The sequence below is a fragment of the Falco cherrug genome, chromosome 1 (assembly GCF_023634085.1).
Source record: "Falco cherrug isolate bFalChe1 chromosome 1, bFalChe1.pri, whole genome shotgun sequence".
Taxonomy (NCBI): domain Eukaryota; kingdom Metazoa; phylum Chordata; class Aves; order Falconiformes; family Falconidae; genus Falco; species Falco cherrug.
The window spans coordinates 6,935,361-6,955,374 of record NC_073697.1 but is presented as its reverse complement, the minus strand read 5'-3'; the positions used below and the strand labels follow the sequence as shown (position 1 = coordinate 6,955,374).

The following is a 20,014-nucleotide window of genomic DNA, read 5'->3' as shown; positions in this document are numbered from 1 at the left end:
CATGAATATACTATGTTTCAGGTCTTTTGAATTTATGCTTTGCATACAAGTTTAACTATAGGGACACCATTTGCATCATCTTCTATATCTGCAAGGAGAATCCAGGGTGCTCTTTTGTACCAACTTTACAGATCTAATGCACGGCACGTCTTTCAAATTTGACACTGTCCAACTGATTTGCAGAACACTCTGTTGATGTTTCACTGGTACTGAAATTTAGAAAATACCCACTTCTGTATAAAAGTCATGTTGTTTTCGACCTCTTAAGGCAAAATCATTTACAGGCAGGAATGACTTTGACAGCATCCCCTTAAAGCTGTACTTCATGTCACCGTTTGTCATGTGCAATGATTTGTACTCCAGGGCATGGCATATTTAGATAAGAACAGTATTCAAACCCCTGTGAGAAATGGGACAGGAAAAAAATTAAGATTTTTACTTCAGTTAAACTATATGATTATTATTATTATTATTATTATTACTACTAGTAACTCCCCCTTTTAAACTTGATTAAAAAATAACAAAGAAATTAAGCTTTTTATTTCAAAATGTACACTAGATATTCTGTGATTGGAATAAAAGCAAAAGTCTTGATCATGTTATGAGGGTTTGTTCTTTTTCTTGGAATTGTCAGATGCTACATTGGACTGCAATAAAGTTGTTGTTTGGGTTTTTTTGGTTTTTTTTAATGGATGTCATGCCTGCTAGTAACATCATTGTCAACAGCCTTTCAAAATAATGTGAAAAGATACTGACATTTCCTTTTAAACAACAGTGACTATCAACTGTGGAAGCTGCAAATACAAAAGCACATGCATCCCTAGGTTTTTGCTAAGTTAGAACCAGAGCAAACATAGCTTAGCTGTTCTATATGTTTTTAGCTATAACGGGTTTCAAACAAAAAGCACCCAAGAAGATATTGCCAGAAAACATGAGTTAAACCTGTGTGCACTCCTCATTAAAAGCATTTAAAGAAGCACTCCAAAAACAACTGCACAAAGGCACTGTGCCCTGGCCAGAATACACAAAGATTCACCAATGCAATAATAAAATAATTTCATAACGCTGTTCTGGAAACATGGCAGAAATGTAAACAGATTCATTCTTCCATAAAAAGGAGAAGTATTTGCAATTGTTTATAATTTAGAGAGAAAACTCAAAACATGGAAATAAGCCCTTTTTTTTTTTTTTCTTTCTAAAAGAAAAAATTGTTTTGTAAACCACTTGTCTTGGAAACCTTTCTATAGGCATCACATTTCCATGTATGTGTATGCATCTGAAAACACACAGCGTTGCCAACTTCCACAGCCAACCACTCTGACTGCAGTTTGGTGAATCTGTGGTAATACAGTGATCATATAAAATCCTTTTACTGTTTTGAGATAGTGGAGGTCCTGGTATTAGTCCATTAAAAGAAAATACATCTCAAAATAGCAGAATCTCTCAGTAAATTCTCTCCATCAACATGCAAATGCCCACGTTCTGCTTTCTTACCCTTTGCAATGCCAATTCTGCAAATAAAAAAAATATTAGTATTTTGAACTTACCTAATTCTAATGTATTTATTTACCAAGCTTGTTTGAATATAAACTGAATCAGGAATTAGCTCCTACATTGAGTGAAGTCATTTTAATTTGGGTGTAGGTTCCACAAAAGGAAGCTTGCTGCTTGACTTTTATTTTATTTTATTTTATTTTACTTCACTACTTGGCTCAAGGAAAGGCAACACCATTAACGTATGATGTAGATATGGCCTTTTTGGAAGAGGTTTACAAAATCCTCTTTAAGAATTCTTCAGTCTGGAAAAAGAAAATCTACATGCAGGGGGAGACTTTCAGAGGGAAAAAAAGAGGCCATTGCCCTCTTGACTCTGGCAAAATAGTTTAGTAACTTGTTTGAGTGGGTGCTCATTTAGACTATGTCTTCTTTACATAACTGCAGGAAAAGAATTGAATTTGGATGGAAGGAACAAACTAAAAAAAAAAAACACACACATTGCTAAATTGCAGGTGATATATTGACCCTCGCCATTATTCATTCGCATGCAACATGAAGATAACGAAACCTGGAAAACAGCTGCAGAGGAACATTTCAGAAACATTTCTTGTGACACAGCTTTGCATTTTCATTAAGATGCTTGTGCAGTCTGAAGTACTCCAAGCACTGCTACTGATCAGGTTACCTGAAGTGGTAGGTGATGGGACATGGGTGACATAGGGGTGGTGTTGAAATTTGGGCGGGTTGTCATTCACATCGGCGACGGAGACAAGCACGCTGGTGGAACTGGAGAGAGCCCTGGGGAAGCCCCCATCACTTGCCACCACCACCAAAGTGTAGTTCTCTCTTGCCTCTCGATCGAGGAGAGCACTGGTGATGATTTGTCCTGTTGATGGGTTGATTGTGAATTGCGAATTGCCACCGGTAAGCCTATAGCTGTTTGAAAGAAAAAACAAGGAACAAAAATTTGATTAGCATTTCATAAGGCAGCCTGCTGTCTTAAGATAATAACAATTTTCTATACACTTCAGACCACCATGCCGATGGGTATCAGCACACGGATTTTTGTCTAACTGTCCATCTGTGTTCACATTTTTTCTCTTCCATATTTTGAGACCTGTCATAAATGACATTTCTGAGGATTTCCAAGCGTAGTTGCTTAACGCAGATAGATTTCTAATAGATGAGAAGCAGACTGAACCTTAGTACATTTGGAAGTACAGGTGGCCATACCCCCAAAATTGCCTGCTGCAGACATCCTCTAGTACCGATTTCCCTGGGCTAATGCATTAAGTGCTATTCCAAGAAGCTGACATAGCTGTTACCTGAATCTGCAGAATAATCAGAAAAAAATACTATTTTCTGAAATAAAAGGATGAAAATTTTACAAAATAATATGAGGATGTATAACTCATATTGTTTGCTGATCCTGAGCTAAGTTTTGCCATTCAAGACTTCAATGTTAATCTACAGTAACATAGCAAATTAGTAGCCACGTTAACAGAGCTACGTTAACAGGATAATTGGGACCAGAATTTCACCCTTGACTGGTGTATATGTACCTGCACGCATCTGTTGAGTGTGTGCAAAAATGTGATTTGATAAGAACTGATCGTGTGCTTACTGCAGTGCATCATATGAGCTACCTCTGGCTTATTAGCACAGTGAACTCGCCCCTCTCTCTTCCAATGCTCACCCAGCTTGTGTTCATACAGAACGGATCTCAAAGAAACGTGAAGCACTGGGCCATATTTTTAAAGGCAATTGGTTAATATTACATTTTTAGTTAATACAGATAACGGGTTTTCTACAAAACAAAACAAAACCTGGCTAAAATGAACTATTTCCATATCCCATATTATAACCCCGACCAAAACCAGCACAGCTGTGATTAGCATGGTTCTTTCAGAGAAGCCCGGTACAGCGCAGCAGCAGCTTTTTTTGAGGTCTATGGTTCTATAAAAGATTCAGAAGAAAATGGCTTTTATGAAAGAGAGTAATGTTCCTATCTTCGCCTTTTAAAATCAGAGCAGGTTATGACAGAAATAATAACACTGGCCAGAAGCTTTACCTAGAGGACTGATAGCCAGCCTGCGTAATAAGCTGTGGCAACTTCTCCTGTTCAGTCATTAATCTCTACAGAATGCCATGAGCAGACTTTAATTGCTTAATTATGATATAATATGATGGCCATATGTAATTATCCTCCAGCCACAGCAATGTGCATCTAGGGTGGAAAGAATATGGGCAAAGCCTAAAGCAGCAGTTAAATCTCCCTAAATACGAGCAGCATGAGCAAATTTCATCTGTGATTTGCAATGTTTTAACCCTGTGTGAGGTGTTGCAGAAGACACAGACTTTCTCTTCTGTATTTCCACCTCAAGCTTTAGCATTGGAAAGATGCTATGAAAACTTTTTTTTTTTTTTTAAAAAAAAAAAAGAGGATAAAGACAAATTACATTTGCCATAGGATATTCTGAGTTATATCTGAGCACAACTGCACACAAACCAACTGGACAATGTTAAGCGTGCCTCAGCATTGTTACTGAAAATTTCCAAGCCCAAGCCAAAAACAAAACCCCAAACACCCCTGAAACTTTAATGGTGACAACTGACACAAAAGGAATTTGACTAAAGTGCTTAAAACCTGGCCTTTTGACTAGTCTGTGCTGACCCCTCTTACCTATGCTATCTTTTAACAAGGCCACTCAAGCGCTCATTGCCTTTAACAACTTCATCAGCCTCCTTTAATGACTTCACAGGTTATCACCAGAAGTAAGAGAAAAAGACCCTGCACATCAGGACACGTTACAGTTTTGCAGAATATTATTTGCTTCTTGCATAACACAGTCCATTTTTTGACTTTACATGAAAATTTTAGCAGAGGATTTTACATATCATCTTTGGAAACCTAAGGTTTGATTTCAAAACAGGATCTAACAAGACTGAAAGGGAGTTCTGAGTGCTCAGCGCCTCTGATAAGAAGACCTTATGTGTTCTGGTCCCTCTGGCTTTTGCCAGTTTCATAATACCAGTTATATTTTAAGAGTTACATTACTCTCAATGCTGAATCTGGACAAATTCTGTCCAAGAAAAACGAAGTATGTTGCTGAGTCTAAAAACAAACCCTGAAAACAATTTTTAAATAGCTACTTACAAAGAAAAAAAACCAACATCATCAACTATTCTACTATGAGGCACTGAGTGAATGACAAAGGCTAATGGCAGAGATATTAAAGCAATTCACCCACACTAAAGAAACTCCAGAGCACTGATAATTTCTGAATATGGGATGCAATCATTGCAATAATTCATGCTTTGTATGGAATTCTTTTTTCTAAGAGAGCTTGTCAGAAATAGTTTCTTACAGTAAGAGTGAATAGAATTAAAAGCTTCATTGTTTCACAATTAAATAAATGGTAATTCTGGATGCTTTTCAAATATTTAAAGATGCCAAAACATCAAGTTTCTATTTTTGGCTTGTAGCTAGTTGGAAAGAAAATATTACAGCATTTCATACAAACTTGCTTTGCCATAACATACTTCTGGGTTATTTTACTTCCTTTTTTTTTTTAAAAAAAAAGAACAACCACAGTGATATTCTTAAGCACTTTGAAGAATGAACTGAGGTGAACTAACACAAGTAAATAAAGAAATTACTTTTATATCCTGTTCTGTGAGTTTGGAAACAGAGATATAGGTGTTTGCAGTGTAAATGTGATGAGATTACCTACGTGTCCTTCCAATTAATAACTTATACAAATCTGCTTTGTGTTCCATTCGCAATGCATCAGTCCTCAGTGGATAATCTTCTGCTTGTCACTGCCACTCAACATCTTCATTACTCTTGTCTGTGAAACTGGGAATGGCCAGTGTTTAGACCAGTGCCCAGTTAAGTTGCATCAACTGAGCTCTGCAAACCACTGGCATTTAAAGCAAAAATGCCAAATTCTAACTTTTTACTGGTTTTCTGAATGGGACAAACTTTAAGCCTTGCCTTGTGCACTTTGTATTCTAAACTGAAGACATTAACTGTTGCTAATGATCATAAAACTGATCATGAATTTACCCAAGGAATATGTTGGCTTTCAGTGAAAATTGCTTACTACACGAGAAGATGTGAATGCGGCAGCAAGGCAGGCAGTGTTTGCTGTTGACAGTGGTCTGTAGCGTCCATGCTGGGTGATACTGTACCTGCCTGGCTAATTGACTATAAATGCATCCAAGTCTGCATAAGCAGTCATGTAAACTACAGTTAGGTTTGAAAAACCATTTAAGGTCTCAAATAAAGTACTGAATCTTTCCCCAAATGTATGTATGCTTTCACAAAATTAATACCATCCACAACTTTGGACATTTTTTTATGCAAGAAAGTGATACTGATTTCCAGATTTGCCTAGCTTAAAAATCAAGTTTATGACTAGACCAACTTCACTTATTTTAGGGTGAGCGGTTTCATTTAAACGTTAGTAAGGGAAAAAAAAATAACTCTGCCTCCAAGTCAGCTTTTGTAGCAAATCTGTTAATGATGTTTGAAAACTACATCTTCCTCTTCCCCACCAATCCCTTCCTGAAGGCTTCTTCAATTAGTATTTAAGAAGCCTGAAAGCTCCTTCAATTAGTATTTAAGAAGCCTGCCAGCCTCCAGAAACAATGGTTTCTAGCTTCTTCAGGAATACTTTTAAAAGATCGGTATTATACCTGTTAACTATATCCTTCCTTACATGTCCTCAACTCTAAAAGCTATGCTAAATAACAGGCAAAAGCCTTTCCAACAAAGGCTACACAAGCTGATGGCAGCTAGTAATGATGATCATTCACAGCTAATACCGTATTCCTTTATGCAGAAGACCTATATATAAAGACTGCAAGCTGAAGTGCTTAATCCATTTAAGACACTATTTATAGTTTCAGACTTTCTTCTTTTTTTTAAAAAAAAAAAATAATTTCAAATTCATCTATGCTTATTGAGAAATATAAATCTAGTCTATAAAAAATTGTACTCAGAGGCAAGTTAAACTCATTTGCTTTTCACTTAGTAAAAACTTAAAATGACACTGCAGCTTTATTTGTCCTTAACATAATTCTAAAAGCCTATAAACAACAAAAAACCCCAAATTTGCCGAAATAAGTTAGCTATACAGGTGCAGCCGTCCTTTTGTGTCTTACAGTTTTATGGCATGTTGGTGATGGACACGGGGGGAAAAAAAATCTTCAGGCAAGTTATGAGGCAATATTACATGTAGCAACAGTAAATGACCTACCTAATAACAGCATTTGTAGAAGCATCAGCATCTGAGGAATTTACAAGCAAAATATCTGTCCCCGTAGGAGCATCCTCCGATACAGTGGCAGAATATACGTTAAAGGCAAATGTGGGGACATTGTCATTGACATCATCCACCGTGACAGCAATGGTTCCAGTGCCAGTGAGGGCAGGAGATCCTGCAGGAAAGTGGGATACAAAATGCTAGAGGTTACAAATACCACCATGCTAATCCAAAGTCTGCCATCCCTAATTTAAAGCCTAGCACTTGAACATGTCACAGTTCACAGAGCAAGAAAGCCAATTCAACGTACAGGACAGGGTCAGATTTGTTTCAAAGGTTTGTTTCAAAGGCACCTTAACATAACGTACAAGCTGTGAAAGAAAAAAAAAAATAAAAAATAAAGTTGTTCTTTTTCTTGCTCCATCTAATTCCAGAAATATCTTGTAATACAAGCTCAGTGGAAAAAGATGGTCTTGGAACCACTCAGAAGTCTTCCTGTAACAATTAGGACTAATTTGAGCATGCGGTTGACTTTCCTATTTCTCTAAAAGAAGACATTCAAAGGTGGCAAACTGACAGCCGTGAAGACTCCAGCCCTCAATTTATTTATCCGCAGAACAAATAGAGTGGGAACAGCGGCAAACCCCAGCTTTCCGCATGGCTTTTCCACTGCCGGTCACACCCCTGACCTGGGGAGACCTCCTCTAAGTGGGTGAGAAGGTTGCACAGTCTCCAGCCCCGTTCAGATTCAATTTCTCCATAGAAGCAACCACCTATAACAGCAAATAACGCTCGCTCGGATGGGATGCTGACTTACAGGAAATCCGACTGAACTGGTTTAACCTACAGCTCTCATCCTTCTTGTTATTCTAATACTTAATTCCGAGGAGCAGCAACCAGTGAGAAATAGCATGCTTATTCATGTGCGATCTTTTGGTATTTATTCTCCTAAGCTCTTCCTTCAGCAAATCCAATAAAAAAGACAATGAAGAGTTTTACAAGTTCATGTTAGTTTTGACAGTTTATTACACTTATTTTCTTCAGCCAAGAATCAGCAAGACATCTTCTGCTAACCAAATTCTTCACTGAGGGTCCCTGAAAAAAAGGGGATCGCTTCTTTCTTTGAACACGTAACAGAAAGAGGAGAGAGTGACAGCAGAGCATAAAACACATCAGTTATGGCCTCTTTTACTCAAAAGACAGATGATGACCATGCCTATTTTGCCCAAGATTGTGTCGTTCTCCCCTTCCATCTCAAACGGAGACAATTACAGTGTTTGCCAGACTGGGAAAAAAGTGATGATAATGAATGGTTTGGGCCAGAGACTGGTTCGAGTCCGAGTCCTTCGTGCAAGGCAAGCTTATTACATGGAGCTGTCGTTTGAAGAAACATAGCCAGCCCCCCTGCGACTGCCCTAGTCCTTCCCACCCAGCAGACGATCGGGACGCTGCTACCTGAGGTTATTGCTGGACCTCAACCTTAGGGCTGGGAAGGAAGCAGGCTCTGCTCGTGGGTCTCATGTGGTCCTAGCAAGGGCTCCAGACATGGAGCTCTTGTATAAAAGGAGAAATAACGACTCATTTCCTCACGTTAACCCTTGCAGTTTGAAGAAGTACCATGCCGCAATGTGGGAAGAAGCTGGGAGCAGCTTCTGCACGGGAAGGATGTTTTTCACCGCAAAATACTTCAAAGTAACTTGGCTTAAGGCCCAACCAAACTGAATGAAAGAGCTTCCAACCGTAAGGTGCTATCAATCTCGCAAGGCTGACTTTGAAGCCTGCTGATCAGACTGGACGGATCATGCCGCTGAGGAAAGAACGTACAAGCCAAAGAGTATACGTTTCACGCCACGGCTGCGCACAATGGAGGCCTTTCTCCGCTCTAGTCTGAGGTAATTCATTTTGCCAATTAATATACTTTCAGCCAGGAAGGTTACATTAAGGCAATAAGTCTGACTCATTTTTTGCTCCCCCACCCCCACCCCCCTCAATTTTGTCATTTAGCCAAACACGTATAGATAGAAAAGACTGTAAAAGCGTTCTTGATAGCTGAAATATTGCCCATGGAGTGTTTATTATTACTGCATTAAATGAAACAGAGTCCTCAGTGGTGTTTGCTGCATGTGTCATCAAGCTCTGGCCTTCCAACCACATTTAATCGACATTCATCTCGCAGCTAATGAAATGAAAAGTTGAAAGTTTCACAGGTGATTAAACAATTTATACATTATTCAGGAATTAATCTTGGGTAAGTCACGTTCAACGAGCATCAGTAACGTTATTCAGTCTGGAAAAGAAAGGTAACTCACAGCTAAAACCTGAAACTCATTGTTTTAAAGTTATTTCCTAAGACAAAGAGCCAATGCTGGAAAAGCCACGTTGTGGGCTTACTCACAGAAAACAACTGCAGTGGCAGCACCTTTAGAGGTGACCCCACACTGGGGTGATGGGGCTAGATCCCGTGCAGCTCTGCAGGCTGGTCCTGTCCCGGCCGGCAGCGCTGACCTTGGGCTTGGTGCCGTGCTAGCTATGCTCATGAAGCTGGTGAAGAGAGGAGGACGAGGAGAACACGTCCATGCCTGCTGGCAAAGCACCGTGTGGACACAGGCTAACACCAAAACACTGCAATGGGTTTGTGCTTTCTCCTGCATGGCTATTAAATCTTTGGTCACATAATGGAAATGGTTAAGAGGGATGCCAGGTGTAATAGCTGCGTAAGGGCAATAGATAGATTCTTCTGCTCAGGATTACACTGACAGCAGCGTCTTTTGATTCAGCCATTTGGCTCCAACCAGCCCTGACTCCCCCTCTCCTCTCTGAGGAGCATGAATTTGCAGGGTACCAAACGCACGCTCCAAGAGCCACCCCCAGCCCTCGCCTCAGCCCCCCTATATATTCCATGCCATATTTCCAGCTCCGCTTCCCTGCTGGATGCATTTACAAGGCACTGTACAGGGCAGTCTGGATGTATTTATATTAGCCTCAGAGAAGTGAACATACCTGCCAAGGCTGAGCACCATACTAATACAATTAGCTAGGGTAATGTAAGTACCCCCGATCTCATCCAGCGCTGGCTTGTGGCTGTGTTGTCCTCACAGAAACATCCCAGAACTCCAATATTAATTCAGCTGTTTGTAACACCCCAGGTCACTGCTCTTCAGTTGAAAACCCAAAGTCTTTCTTATTTTACTTAGATGGAAAAACTCACATATTTACATTGGTTTCCTGTGTATGTAGTTATCCAACCATGTTTTTTTCCTCTAAGTAAAACATCACGTCCACAAATTTACTCCTTTATTCTATTACACTGAAAGATAAAGTTGCAATTTCACAGAGTCCTCAAAGCATTTATCCACTTGAAATTAAATGACTAGCTCATATTTCTGCAGTTACTGAGAAATATAAGAAGAGGAAATTACAAATGAAGTAATTTTCTATGGAAAAGAAATAGCTAGGGGCCAAATTCTACCATCCTCAGTGAACGCTCATTGAAAGTTGTGCTTGCATAAGGACCACAGAATTTGGCCCCTGGTAATAAATAGGTTTCATAAAATGTACATGTCATATTTGTGGTGAGAGAAGTAGTTTCCATGGTCAGGCTGAGTTCCCAGATTTCTTAGTTTTGCTTCGATAGCAAATCTTCCCCAAGTCAGTTATTCTTATTACGCTCCAGCATCACCCCTTTTTTCTTCAAACTGCACTTAATATTTTGTATAAGTGTAGTAAATTTGGGGTAAATACTGCAACATTAGTCAAACCCTCAAGATGCCCCCAAACTGTTTTTAATAAAACAGACATGTTATAACCTATATAAAATTGCTGTACACAGTCTATAGTAGTCTAAATAGTCCTACAAACAGCCGTGAGGGTTAGAGCCACAAACGTCCACACACACACACTTGACCCTTAGTGAACTTGCACTAAAATGTCTACCATTTTTTCATAAAGGTCTGAATTATTTTTCAGCAGAAGCTATTTCTTTGACTATATTTTTGTCAGACACCTATTATTTTAAAGCATTCCTCTAGTGCTATACTACTGCTAGGGTTTTGTGGTTGGTTGTTTTTTTTTTTTCAAATCCCAAAAATGCCTCACAGAAGCTTAGGATATCCATGTTGAAAAAAAAGTTTCCTAGAAAGACAGAGGAAGGAAGGAACCATCTAATGATGAATAACCTGAGAACATAAAGTTAACGATGCGAACTAAGTGGCAGAGATTGGATTGATTGTTCAGTGAATATCAGGTCTTTAAATTTTAAAAGACAATGACATGAATATATTATTATTGTTTTGAATTTCTCATTGCTGTGTGCTGCGTTCTGTTTCTGTGAACTGAATGGTTTATTTTCTCGGTGACAGCTGTACATATACATTAAGCAGACAGTTCCACAAATGTCCACACATCATTGCTGAAATAAAGATTAACCTGGGATACTGTCAAAATAGTAACGCTGAGTTCAGGAAGAAAATTGCTTCCCACGGATGTTCTTCCAACAATTTAAGCTTTTTGCTTACATCTGCAAGTAAACATGTGTCTGGGGTTGAAGAGAAGGAGCAGACCTTGGGAGCTTGCTCTTTGGAGGCCCACGGTGGAGGATGAGTTACAGGGGGAGGTGACGAGAGGCCACCAAGGGCTTGGGCAGCGCTGGGCTGTGGCTCCCCTCTCTGTGTGGATGCTTGAGGAGGTGACATGAAGAAACAGCCATGGGGGACTGTGGGGCGGGCAGGCAGCAGCACAGGGGCAGGACCTCTCTTCTCCCAAATGTAGGACTGGAGAAGACCTACAAGCTGGTTTTCTGCCCCGTTCAGCAGCACTTGTTTGTGGCTGATCGCCACAAAAACACAATGATACCAGCAATGCGTCAGCTTAGAAGTTAGAACGAGCCCTCTCGACTTTTTTTTCCCCCCATCCAGGAGAAAGTGGACGAAAAATATTGGCTACGTGCAGCAATGCAAGAAGAAGAAAGGAAACTAAATGCAGAAAGGGGACAGTGGGAAGAAATATTTCACCTGACAATTTCTACTTCTCAAATGCAGGATAACCAGAAAAGAGAGGACAATCCACATTTCTGGGTGAATTCATCATAAATCACTTATTCCCCTAATTTATGCTAAGGCTTACTAGCCACACAGTCATTTACAAGTGGTGCACCTAAAGACTCTTTTCACTTTTGCCTTAGCCTACTCGTGCAGCCTTAAAAGAAGGGAGCACCACCCGCTATCTTCCCCCACCCTTGTCCTGGGGAACAGGGGACATAAGCTGTCTCGGCTCCCTGTAACCCCCAAACACGTGGCACCATCTGCTCCAGTGGCTGTTCAGCTCTCCACACCATAGCCAGACACCAGGAGGAGTGGGGCATGATCAGAGTGGACTGTGGTAGTAAAAGCGAACAAGCAGAGGAAACTTGCAGAGCCATTTACGTTCTTCAAGAAAGCTCAGGAAAAGATGATGCTCTTGGAAATTATCTCAGCTGTGTGGTACTGTATGGCTCACAGTAAAAATTAGAAATAGGAGAACGTGTGCAGCACGTTATCCACATATTGTCTGAAGCTTTAATGGCTTCTGGGTCCTGCCTGTGCCATGGTTAACACAGCAGACAGTAAAACTATCATTCTTTTCAGAAACCAGGAACTCAAAGGTTGTGCCAGCATTAAAATATCAAAATTAAGTGCTAGAACGCTAACAATAAACCTAAGCAAAACAACCTACAGATACATTTCACAAAAAAGAAATAATAAAAAAAAAGGATTAAAATTAAATAAAATGAATCTAAATGACTAATCAAAACTGATGCTGCAGGCAGTTTACCATGTTTTGTGGTAAATTAAACACATCATTATCCTGAAAATTGGAAAGCGATTTAACAGAAATGGAATTTTTGCTTCACTGAAATGTGTTGCTTTGCAACAAAGCGGATTTCACTTCCCCAGTCAAACACTCGGTGAATGAGTCCCAGGACTAGAAGTTGCATGTCTTATTACAGAGCATTAACTTTTTCACTCAAGTAAACAAGGCCTTTCTCACAGTAAAATGGCCAATCTTTCTAAATGCATTTAAATGCAGACAGTGTGCTGAGTTTTAAAAACAACTGCTGAGTTTTACAATAAATACAGTAAGTTCAAATTCAACTAGTTTGCGTTACACTTTGGATTTCTCGTGCACGTGAAGCTTGATTTGAAATGCAGATGACCTTAAATTAACTTGTTTATCAAGAACACAAAAGGAAGTGCATAGGCGAAATGAGAAAAATAAGTAGTTCTTTTAAAAAGATTGCACCACAAATATTTGTCCTGGCTGGGTATGTGGTTTGTGTTTTGGTTTCCTCTTACTCAATTTTTCACTGCAGGTTTCCATACTAAGTCTTAAATAACTGAAGGGAAATGTTGGGATAGATCTGCAGTTGTGCAAGGACTATCTGACAAGAAAAAAAAAAAAAAATCTGTACTACATCAGATATTAGAAAACTCAATATTTTCCCTCATCTCTCAGCCTAAACAAGCTGGGAGCAAACAGACCTAAATTTGGGAAGACGAGGCATCAAAAGTAAAAAATAATTTTTTTTAAAAAAATATCACTAGAGAAGAGTCCAACCTTGTTCAAGCAATGACATGTCCAGCCATGCTTAGGCTGATGCACATGCACAAACACAAATACTTATGTGTGCTTTGACAGTGCAAAAGAAACCTTTGTCCCAAATAGTGATGTGAGATGGGATTTCTCATCAGGTGTTATCCATATGATTTTTAAATTCCTGACAAGCGCATTCTACAAATTCACTAAGCTTTGCAGTTTCACAACATTGCAATACATTTAATGTTCTGTTGAGAAAGGATGGGACTTACTTGCACACACACACACAGACACAATTTTAAGTCCTCTGGTGAGTATACACATAACCTTATCCCTGTTCTTTTCCTCTGATCTGCTCATCAGAACAATTTACCTGCACCTGTTTACCCAGAGAGGGAAAAAAAAAAAAAAAAAAGCTGCAGCACTATTACTGAGCTGGACCTACTGGAACACAGATTCAGAGCGAGGACAAGACACGTGCAATAAAGCAAAAGCATAGTATATATTTAGCACAACTTCAAGCTGTTCCACGTAGCAATCTGTTTCTACACATACACACGCGCTTTATCATAAACTTATCACTTCTGCATCTGAAAAATGGTAGCTAATATATTCCTCCAGTTTAGCATGTTCCCCCATTGCTGCTTTTGTTTGGCAAATTTCAAAACGTACGAAGGAAAGGCTGAAAGAGCCCTGCTCCACTGCCCACCACGTACACTGGATACAGGGCTGCTGACAAAAGCGACTTGTGGCTGTCAGGTTTCGTTCTCCTTCCACGAAAGGCACAAGCACCAATCCCATGTGCCATAACCCCCTTGACACACGTTTATAACCTATTCATACCAAAGGTACAGGTCTTTGGGGATGGCGCTCAGAAACGACACACGCAGGTATTGCAGATGGCTTGGCAGAACCGCATTTTTTTTTTTTTTCCAGAGCAAGAAGTGGCCTTCTTCCAACTATGTTTCAGAAAATGAACCTTTAAGGAAAATTTTTCACAGCTGAATATATGCTTACAGCTGGCAAATGGCTGGGCATATGGGTGCATCTCCCCGTGCCCGCGCAGGGAGCAGCGCTGGGAGGGTAGGCATGGCCGCGTGCGCTGCTAAAGCCTCTGGTGACCAGAGTAAGATTTAAACAGTGGAACTGCAACTTAAAAGAAAGGCAGAGACATTCAAAAAAATATTTTCTTAAACCCACCAAATTACTTCTCCTTGTTATAAGTTATTGCTGTAAACAGAAAAAATAGAGAAGCTGGCTCCTGCGGGGACTGCTGACTAAGGCGATTTTTGACTGCTTGTGACTCCTGAATATCCCACAGCGAAATTCCTGTAATGCATGATTTTGAATTATGCTCTAAAAACACCCTGTATAAATAGTGAAGATTAACCAGCAGGATAAGTGTTCAGACCATATGTGCATGTTTTACTTGTTTTATCCTTGCAATTAAGGCTTCCTGAAATTGTAGCTTTATATTTGAAGAATGAGCTAGCAGACTTTCAATTTATAGGGTGTAACGTTTAATTTAAAAAATGGTTTCAGATCACCAAGACTGGAAAAATCTTAGTATTTCTCAAAGTCTGAGAAATTGCACAGCATAATGACTACTCTAGTTATTTTGTTCTTCTGCAAAACAGATTACAGTCAGTGAACTCATTAGCACATTTGAAATAGAATTTCATATAAAAGTAATGTCAAGGAAGGACAACAATTTTAAATTGATTTTCATTTAAAACTTCCAAACTAATCATAGCAAGATGGATGAATGAAGTGACAGGAGTGTAAGAGCTTGAAAAATAATAAACTGACAATTCTTTCTTCCTTGAAATTTTCTATTGCCTACTAAACCCTAGATACTAAGCATCATATCACCATATTCTAGCTTGTTTTCCAGTTTAAATAAATCTACCTGAACCTGAAGCTTTTTTTCAAAGAGATATGCCCACTCCCTTCCCCACCCCACCCCCAAACTAACACCAAGAAATTATGAAATATTTTTTTTTATATATAGACAGGGGGAGGTCCCCAAAAAAGCCAGGACAACAGTGAAAGCTTAAAGATCCGACAGTCACCTTTTCATGCATTTGGATCAATACTGCGCAATGTTTTTCTGTACCATGCCAAATTTTAATAAAACCTGAATTTCTCTGGGATATTTTGTATGTTCATTTCCCACTTCTTCATCACCCCCTCTCTATACGGTCACAGTACACTCTTTACTGGTAACAGTGCTTAACTGACTCTCTGACATACATACGGCAAAGCTGTACTGAAACAGTGGTAGGGCTGAGAGGAGACGTCGGTCTTAAGACCATGCATGCGAGATGAGACTGAGGATGAGGACAATAACTGGTTTGTTTAACGAACCTCACGCTAATTTCAGCAGGCCCCCCAAGTGCTTGCATCCCATGCATATTTGCTACACGTTACAGTACGTGCTCATGAGTTTTCTGTGAACGTGGGGATGACATTCAAGAAATTAAGATGATACAATCACACAGCTTGAGAAAACAATGCTATTTCAACGAAAGCAAGAAGGGACTTTCTCCCAGCTGTGTGATGGAAATTTCCATCCCAACATGGGTGGAAATAAAGGAGAAAAAATGTCCCTACCAAATAGATAACCCACCCGAAAAAGTGGTAAGAACTTGTTTGAACTATGTCTTCCATACAGTACAGTACGTAGTACAGTTGATCTCCACTTAACATAGATCAATACTTTTATCATTTATGACTGAAAATATTTAAAGGTCTAATCAGACAAATCTGTAATCCTTCATCAAAGACGACGCTAATTGCTTTTTATCAGATTAACCCTTTAAGAAGGAGCATAAATGAGCTTTGACAGTTCATGGCACACATAACCCTGGCAAAGCTGGTATTTGTAGCCCTTTATTTTTCTCCTTTGTTATTTTTACAGAATTCTTGTACAAAACTCTGGATAATGAGAAAGAACACTGAATTTCTGGATGTTCCTGTATACCTCATTAGTGATGAGGTAACTCGATAGAATAAGAAAGATCATCACCTATGCTCAGCCTTTTTAGGCACCATAAAATTATGTTCCTTAAAAGAGACAACAGTTCTCACCAATATTTACGACTAACCAAAAATTCTTAATAAACAATAATGTTTTCACCAATAGTCTGTATTTCTTTTACTTATGAGGGGTGCAAAGAGGCAAAAGATTTAGTTACTTAATAAAACTTGATATTTTCAACTATTAATTTCAAGAACATCTGTAGAGCAATTAAAACTTTTGGCTGTGTTACTACATCTTATCTTATGCTTTCCTAAAGAGGAGAATTACATTAATCAGTACAATTCTGCTTGTCCGTTACAAAAAAAACCCCACCAAACCAGCCAACAAAACAAATATAGAATTTGAAACCACACTGAGATGGAACCTATGAGGCTCTCCTCTAACATCACTTGGACCTGAACAACAACACTCTATTTTTGCGTGGATAGTCCGCAGGTTTTGACATTGCAAAGCAGAAACATGCATACACTGTGCTTGATGCCCCCCTCCCACATGAGCTGTGCCATAGCTGGCTCTCTTCCTACACCCAATTTTTGAACCTTCTTGCCTCTGTCTCTGTCAAGGTAAAATCTCTGAAGATCTGTTTCTGAAGAATACTACTTCTAAAGGCTATAGTTTAGTTATTGGTTGATTTATATATATATATATACACACACACATATATATAAATAACCAACCACAAATTAGAGGACCTTACAGTATTTAAAATAATTTGCCTTCTTTTCCTTTTGTTGAATGCAGTGAAATAGAGAACAGCTCACCCAACAAACCTCGGCTAGAAGCAGTTCATCCCATCCTAAATAAACCCATCAATTACTCACTGGATTCTCCACAATCCCAACAGAGAGCAGAAAGGGAATCACACAGCGGAAAAATGTTTGAATTGAGAGGCGTGCACTTAAATTGAGGACTTTTCTAAAAGTCGACAAGCATGCCTGAACTACATCTAATATATATTTCTAACTCTGCTTGCCTTGTCCAAATAAAATCCACCATCAATTTGACTTGGTCTCAAAATTGGAGTTCTGTCCATTATTTTAACCCGGCTGAAAAACTTCGGTTGTTTTCATAGATCTTTCAGCTTGCGCTGGCCAGCCTGAGCCCTTTGCCAACCTGCATAGACATCTCTCCCGCACCCCACCCCAGAGAACATATATGCCTGGATTTAGCCCAGAGGCTCTCGCTGAACTATTTTGAAAATAGTGATCTAATAATGAAGGTTTAACTCCAAATCGAAGATTAAATCCCTCAAACGGCATTCTGGGGCTGGGCTGCACATCTCACCGGGCAGTTCTCTGAAGGGATGGGCTAAAGCCCTCATCCCCTTTAGGGGGTAAATATGTCACAACATATAGGTGTGGGTACACTCTCTTCCTTGACAATTACTCTTTAGGGGACATCAGAATGACTTTGCCATAAACACACCTTCTAAATAGCTTTTTGAGCTTTTTCTTCTAGAGAAAAATTGAAAAGTGCTAACTTTCCAGGCTCTGTGAAAGGGTGCGATCCTGCGATTAGCTTCCCACAGTTACAAAAAGCCAGTCTCAGCTCTCTTCTCTCCTGATTTTAGATGACACTAAGACAAAACGAACACTATGAACGCACTGATGAGTCTGTCGCCATTTCAGTCCTCCCGCTGTGCGATTTAGAAATAAATCAAAAGATCACGCAGAACTACTTAAATGATAGTTTCAGTACTGGTATTAAAAGAGCAAAAGTAAAAAAGTCGTAAAATAGTAAACCAGTAAAACTAGACTCAAGTAGACAACACCCACACAAGGACGAGTTTCCATAAGGGCAAGGAAATAAATGGAGCTGGGACAGAAACCAATATTCATTTTGAAACAGCTGTGGCACAAAATAAGACCATAGAAGAGAGAATCATTATGCAAACTGCTAAGCACCAAGGTAAGCATACATCAGCTTCAGCTCGCTCACTGAAGCCCGAAGCGATGTGTATATTTAGACACAGCACAGAAAGCATGCAAACCAGGACATTTCTAACTGAAATTTGCTTGCTTGTTTTGACAGCATCAAAATTTAAAGACAGCTGAATTGGTTTTAAAAATACGACTAATTCTTTTCAGGCAACATCTTTTTCACACTGTAGATTGCCTGCTAAGTAGAACTGCGGTGTATGCTAAGAAAACAGGATGAGTATAAATGTCTTTAAGCCCAGTCACATAAACCTCACACAGTGTTAACCCTCAAGACTTTCTTATGATTACTGGAAAAGAGCGGTGCTTTACGCCAAACTGGGAAAAAATCTTAAAATGTGTAAAAAATAATAAAAAAAAACCCACAACAAAACAACTACGTTGTCAGGTTTTATTTGATTTTAGGATTGAAGGGAACCAAAAATCTATCTCGGAAGAGAATTCCTGAGAAGGATATAACCTCTCTGCTTGGTTGCCCTCCTGCATTCTTGAAGAAAAGAATGCATAAGTCAAGGACCAACATTTTCTAAAGAGAAAACATATGGCTGTTTTTCATACAGGCCAGGGATGTATACAAAGAACAGTTAACTAAATATAATAATCAGTCCACTGACTCATTTCTTTCAGAACTATTTACCCAAATCAGTAAATAGATTATTTATTTAAAAAAACAAAACAAAACAAACAAACAAACAAAAAAACCCCAACAAAACAAAACCCCACAGGAACACACTTCTCATTAGAAACATCACATTTTGATTTTGGTTTTATTGTGGCAACATGCCATTCTGAACAACTGAATCGAGAGATGGTGGTTGCAGTTTATTTAAACAGTAGTCCTGGGCCGCTAGCAGGCTTCCAGATGTGCTACTTGACATCCCTGCAACAAATAAATAAAAGGAGGAGGACTGTTGGAATGCTAACATTTGTCCAGAAAATTGCTCAAAGAGTTAAAGACAGGGATGATAAAAGCGGCTGCACCGGTTCTTGTCATGCTGCCAGAGCTGAATGTTTACCCAGTGCTGCATCCCCACCAGATAGGGTGGAAAAAAAAAATTAAAAAAAATTACAAAGTCTCTTTTCCCAACCATTTTGCCATGAAGAAAGGTATAGTGAAGCTAATGATTTATGTGGTAGAAACAGACCCATGAAGACACATTCAAATAGCTGCATGTAGGTTTCTTGGTGTTTATGTTAGCAGTCATTTTGGGGGAGCATCTGCAACCTAAACACTATCATGTTATTCCACAGCCCATCATTTTGCCTGTCATTGTATTTATAATTCATGCACTCTAGTCTTACAGATTGTGCTGCAAGAGGGGCTCGAAATTGGGGTGGCTGAACTTTGGGCTTGAATTATATTTTATTCCTTGACCAAAGCCCCAGGTACACAGCTCTGGAAGATGCTGAATATTCCTGGCGATGGGCGCTTTGTGTGTCTTAGTAAATCCCCACTGCCCAGAGTGGCAGCCCAGTGTCTGAGACCCAGCGGGAGTTAGAGCAGGGTGGAAGTGCAGAAGCGAGGGAAGAGTGATGATAAAACACGGCTGAAATCAAGAACCTCTGTGCAGACTGTCTTGTGGAAACTGGACATGAAGCAGGCTGCATGACCACAAATCTCTGAGCCCAATGACAGAAAATGGTTTATCAGGCTTTTTCCTCCCCCAGCACAGGGAGAAGACTCTCTGCCGACCAAA

At 39.4% G+C, this 20,014-nt stretch overlaps 1 protein-coding gene across 1 annotated transcript in view; it reads right to left on the bottom strand.

Annotated features, from left to right (window-relative positions):
* The window catches only part of FAT4 (FAT atypical cadherin 4), a 151,194-nt gene that overhangs the window by 34,743 nt on the left and 96,437 nt on the right, over window positions 1-20,014 (bottom strand). Inside the window, exons 7-8 of the mRNA XM_055720700.1 lie at window positions 6,762-6,942; window positions 2,183-2,433 (exon numbers count right to left, since the gene is read on the bottom strand). Coding sequence (XP_055576675.1) covers window positions 2,183-2,433; window positions 6,762-6,942 — 432 coding nt within the window. The remainder of the gene's footprint in view (window positions 1-2,182; window positions 2,434-6,761; window positions 6,943-20,014) is intronic.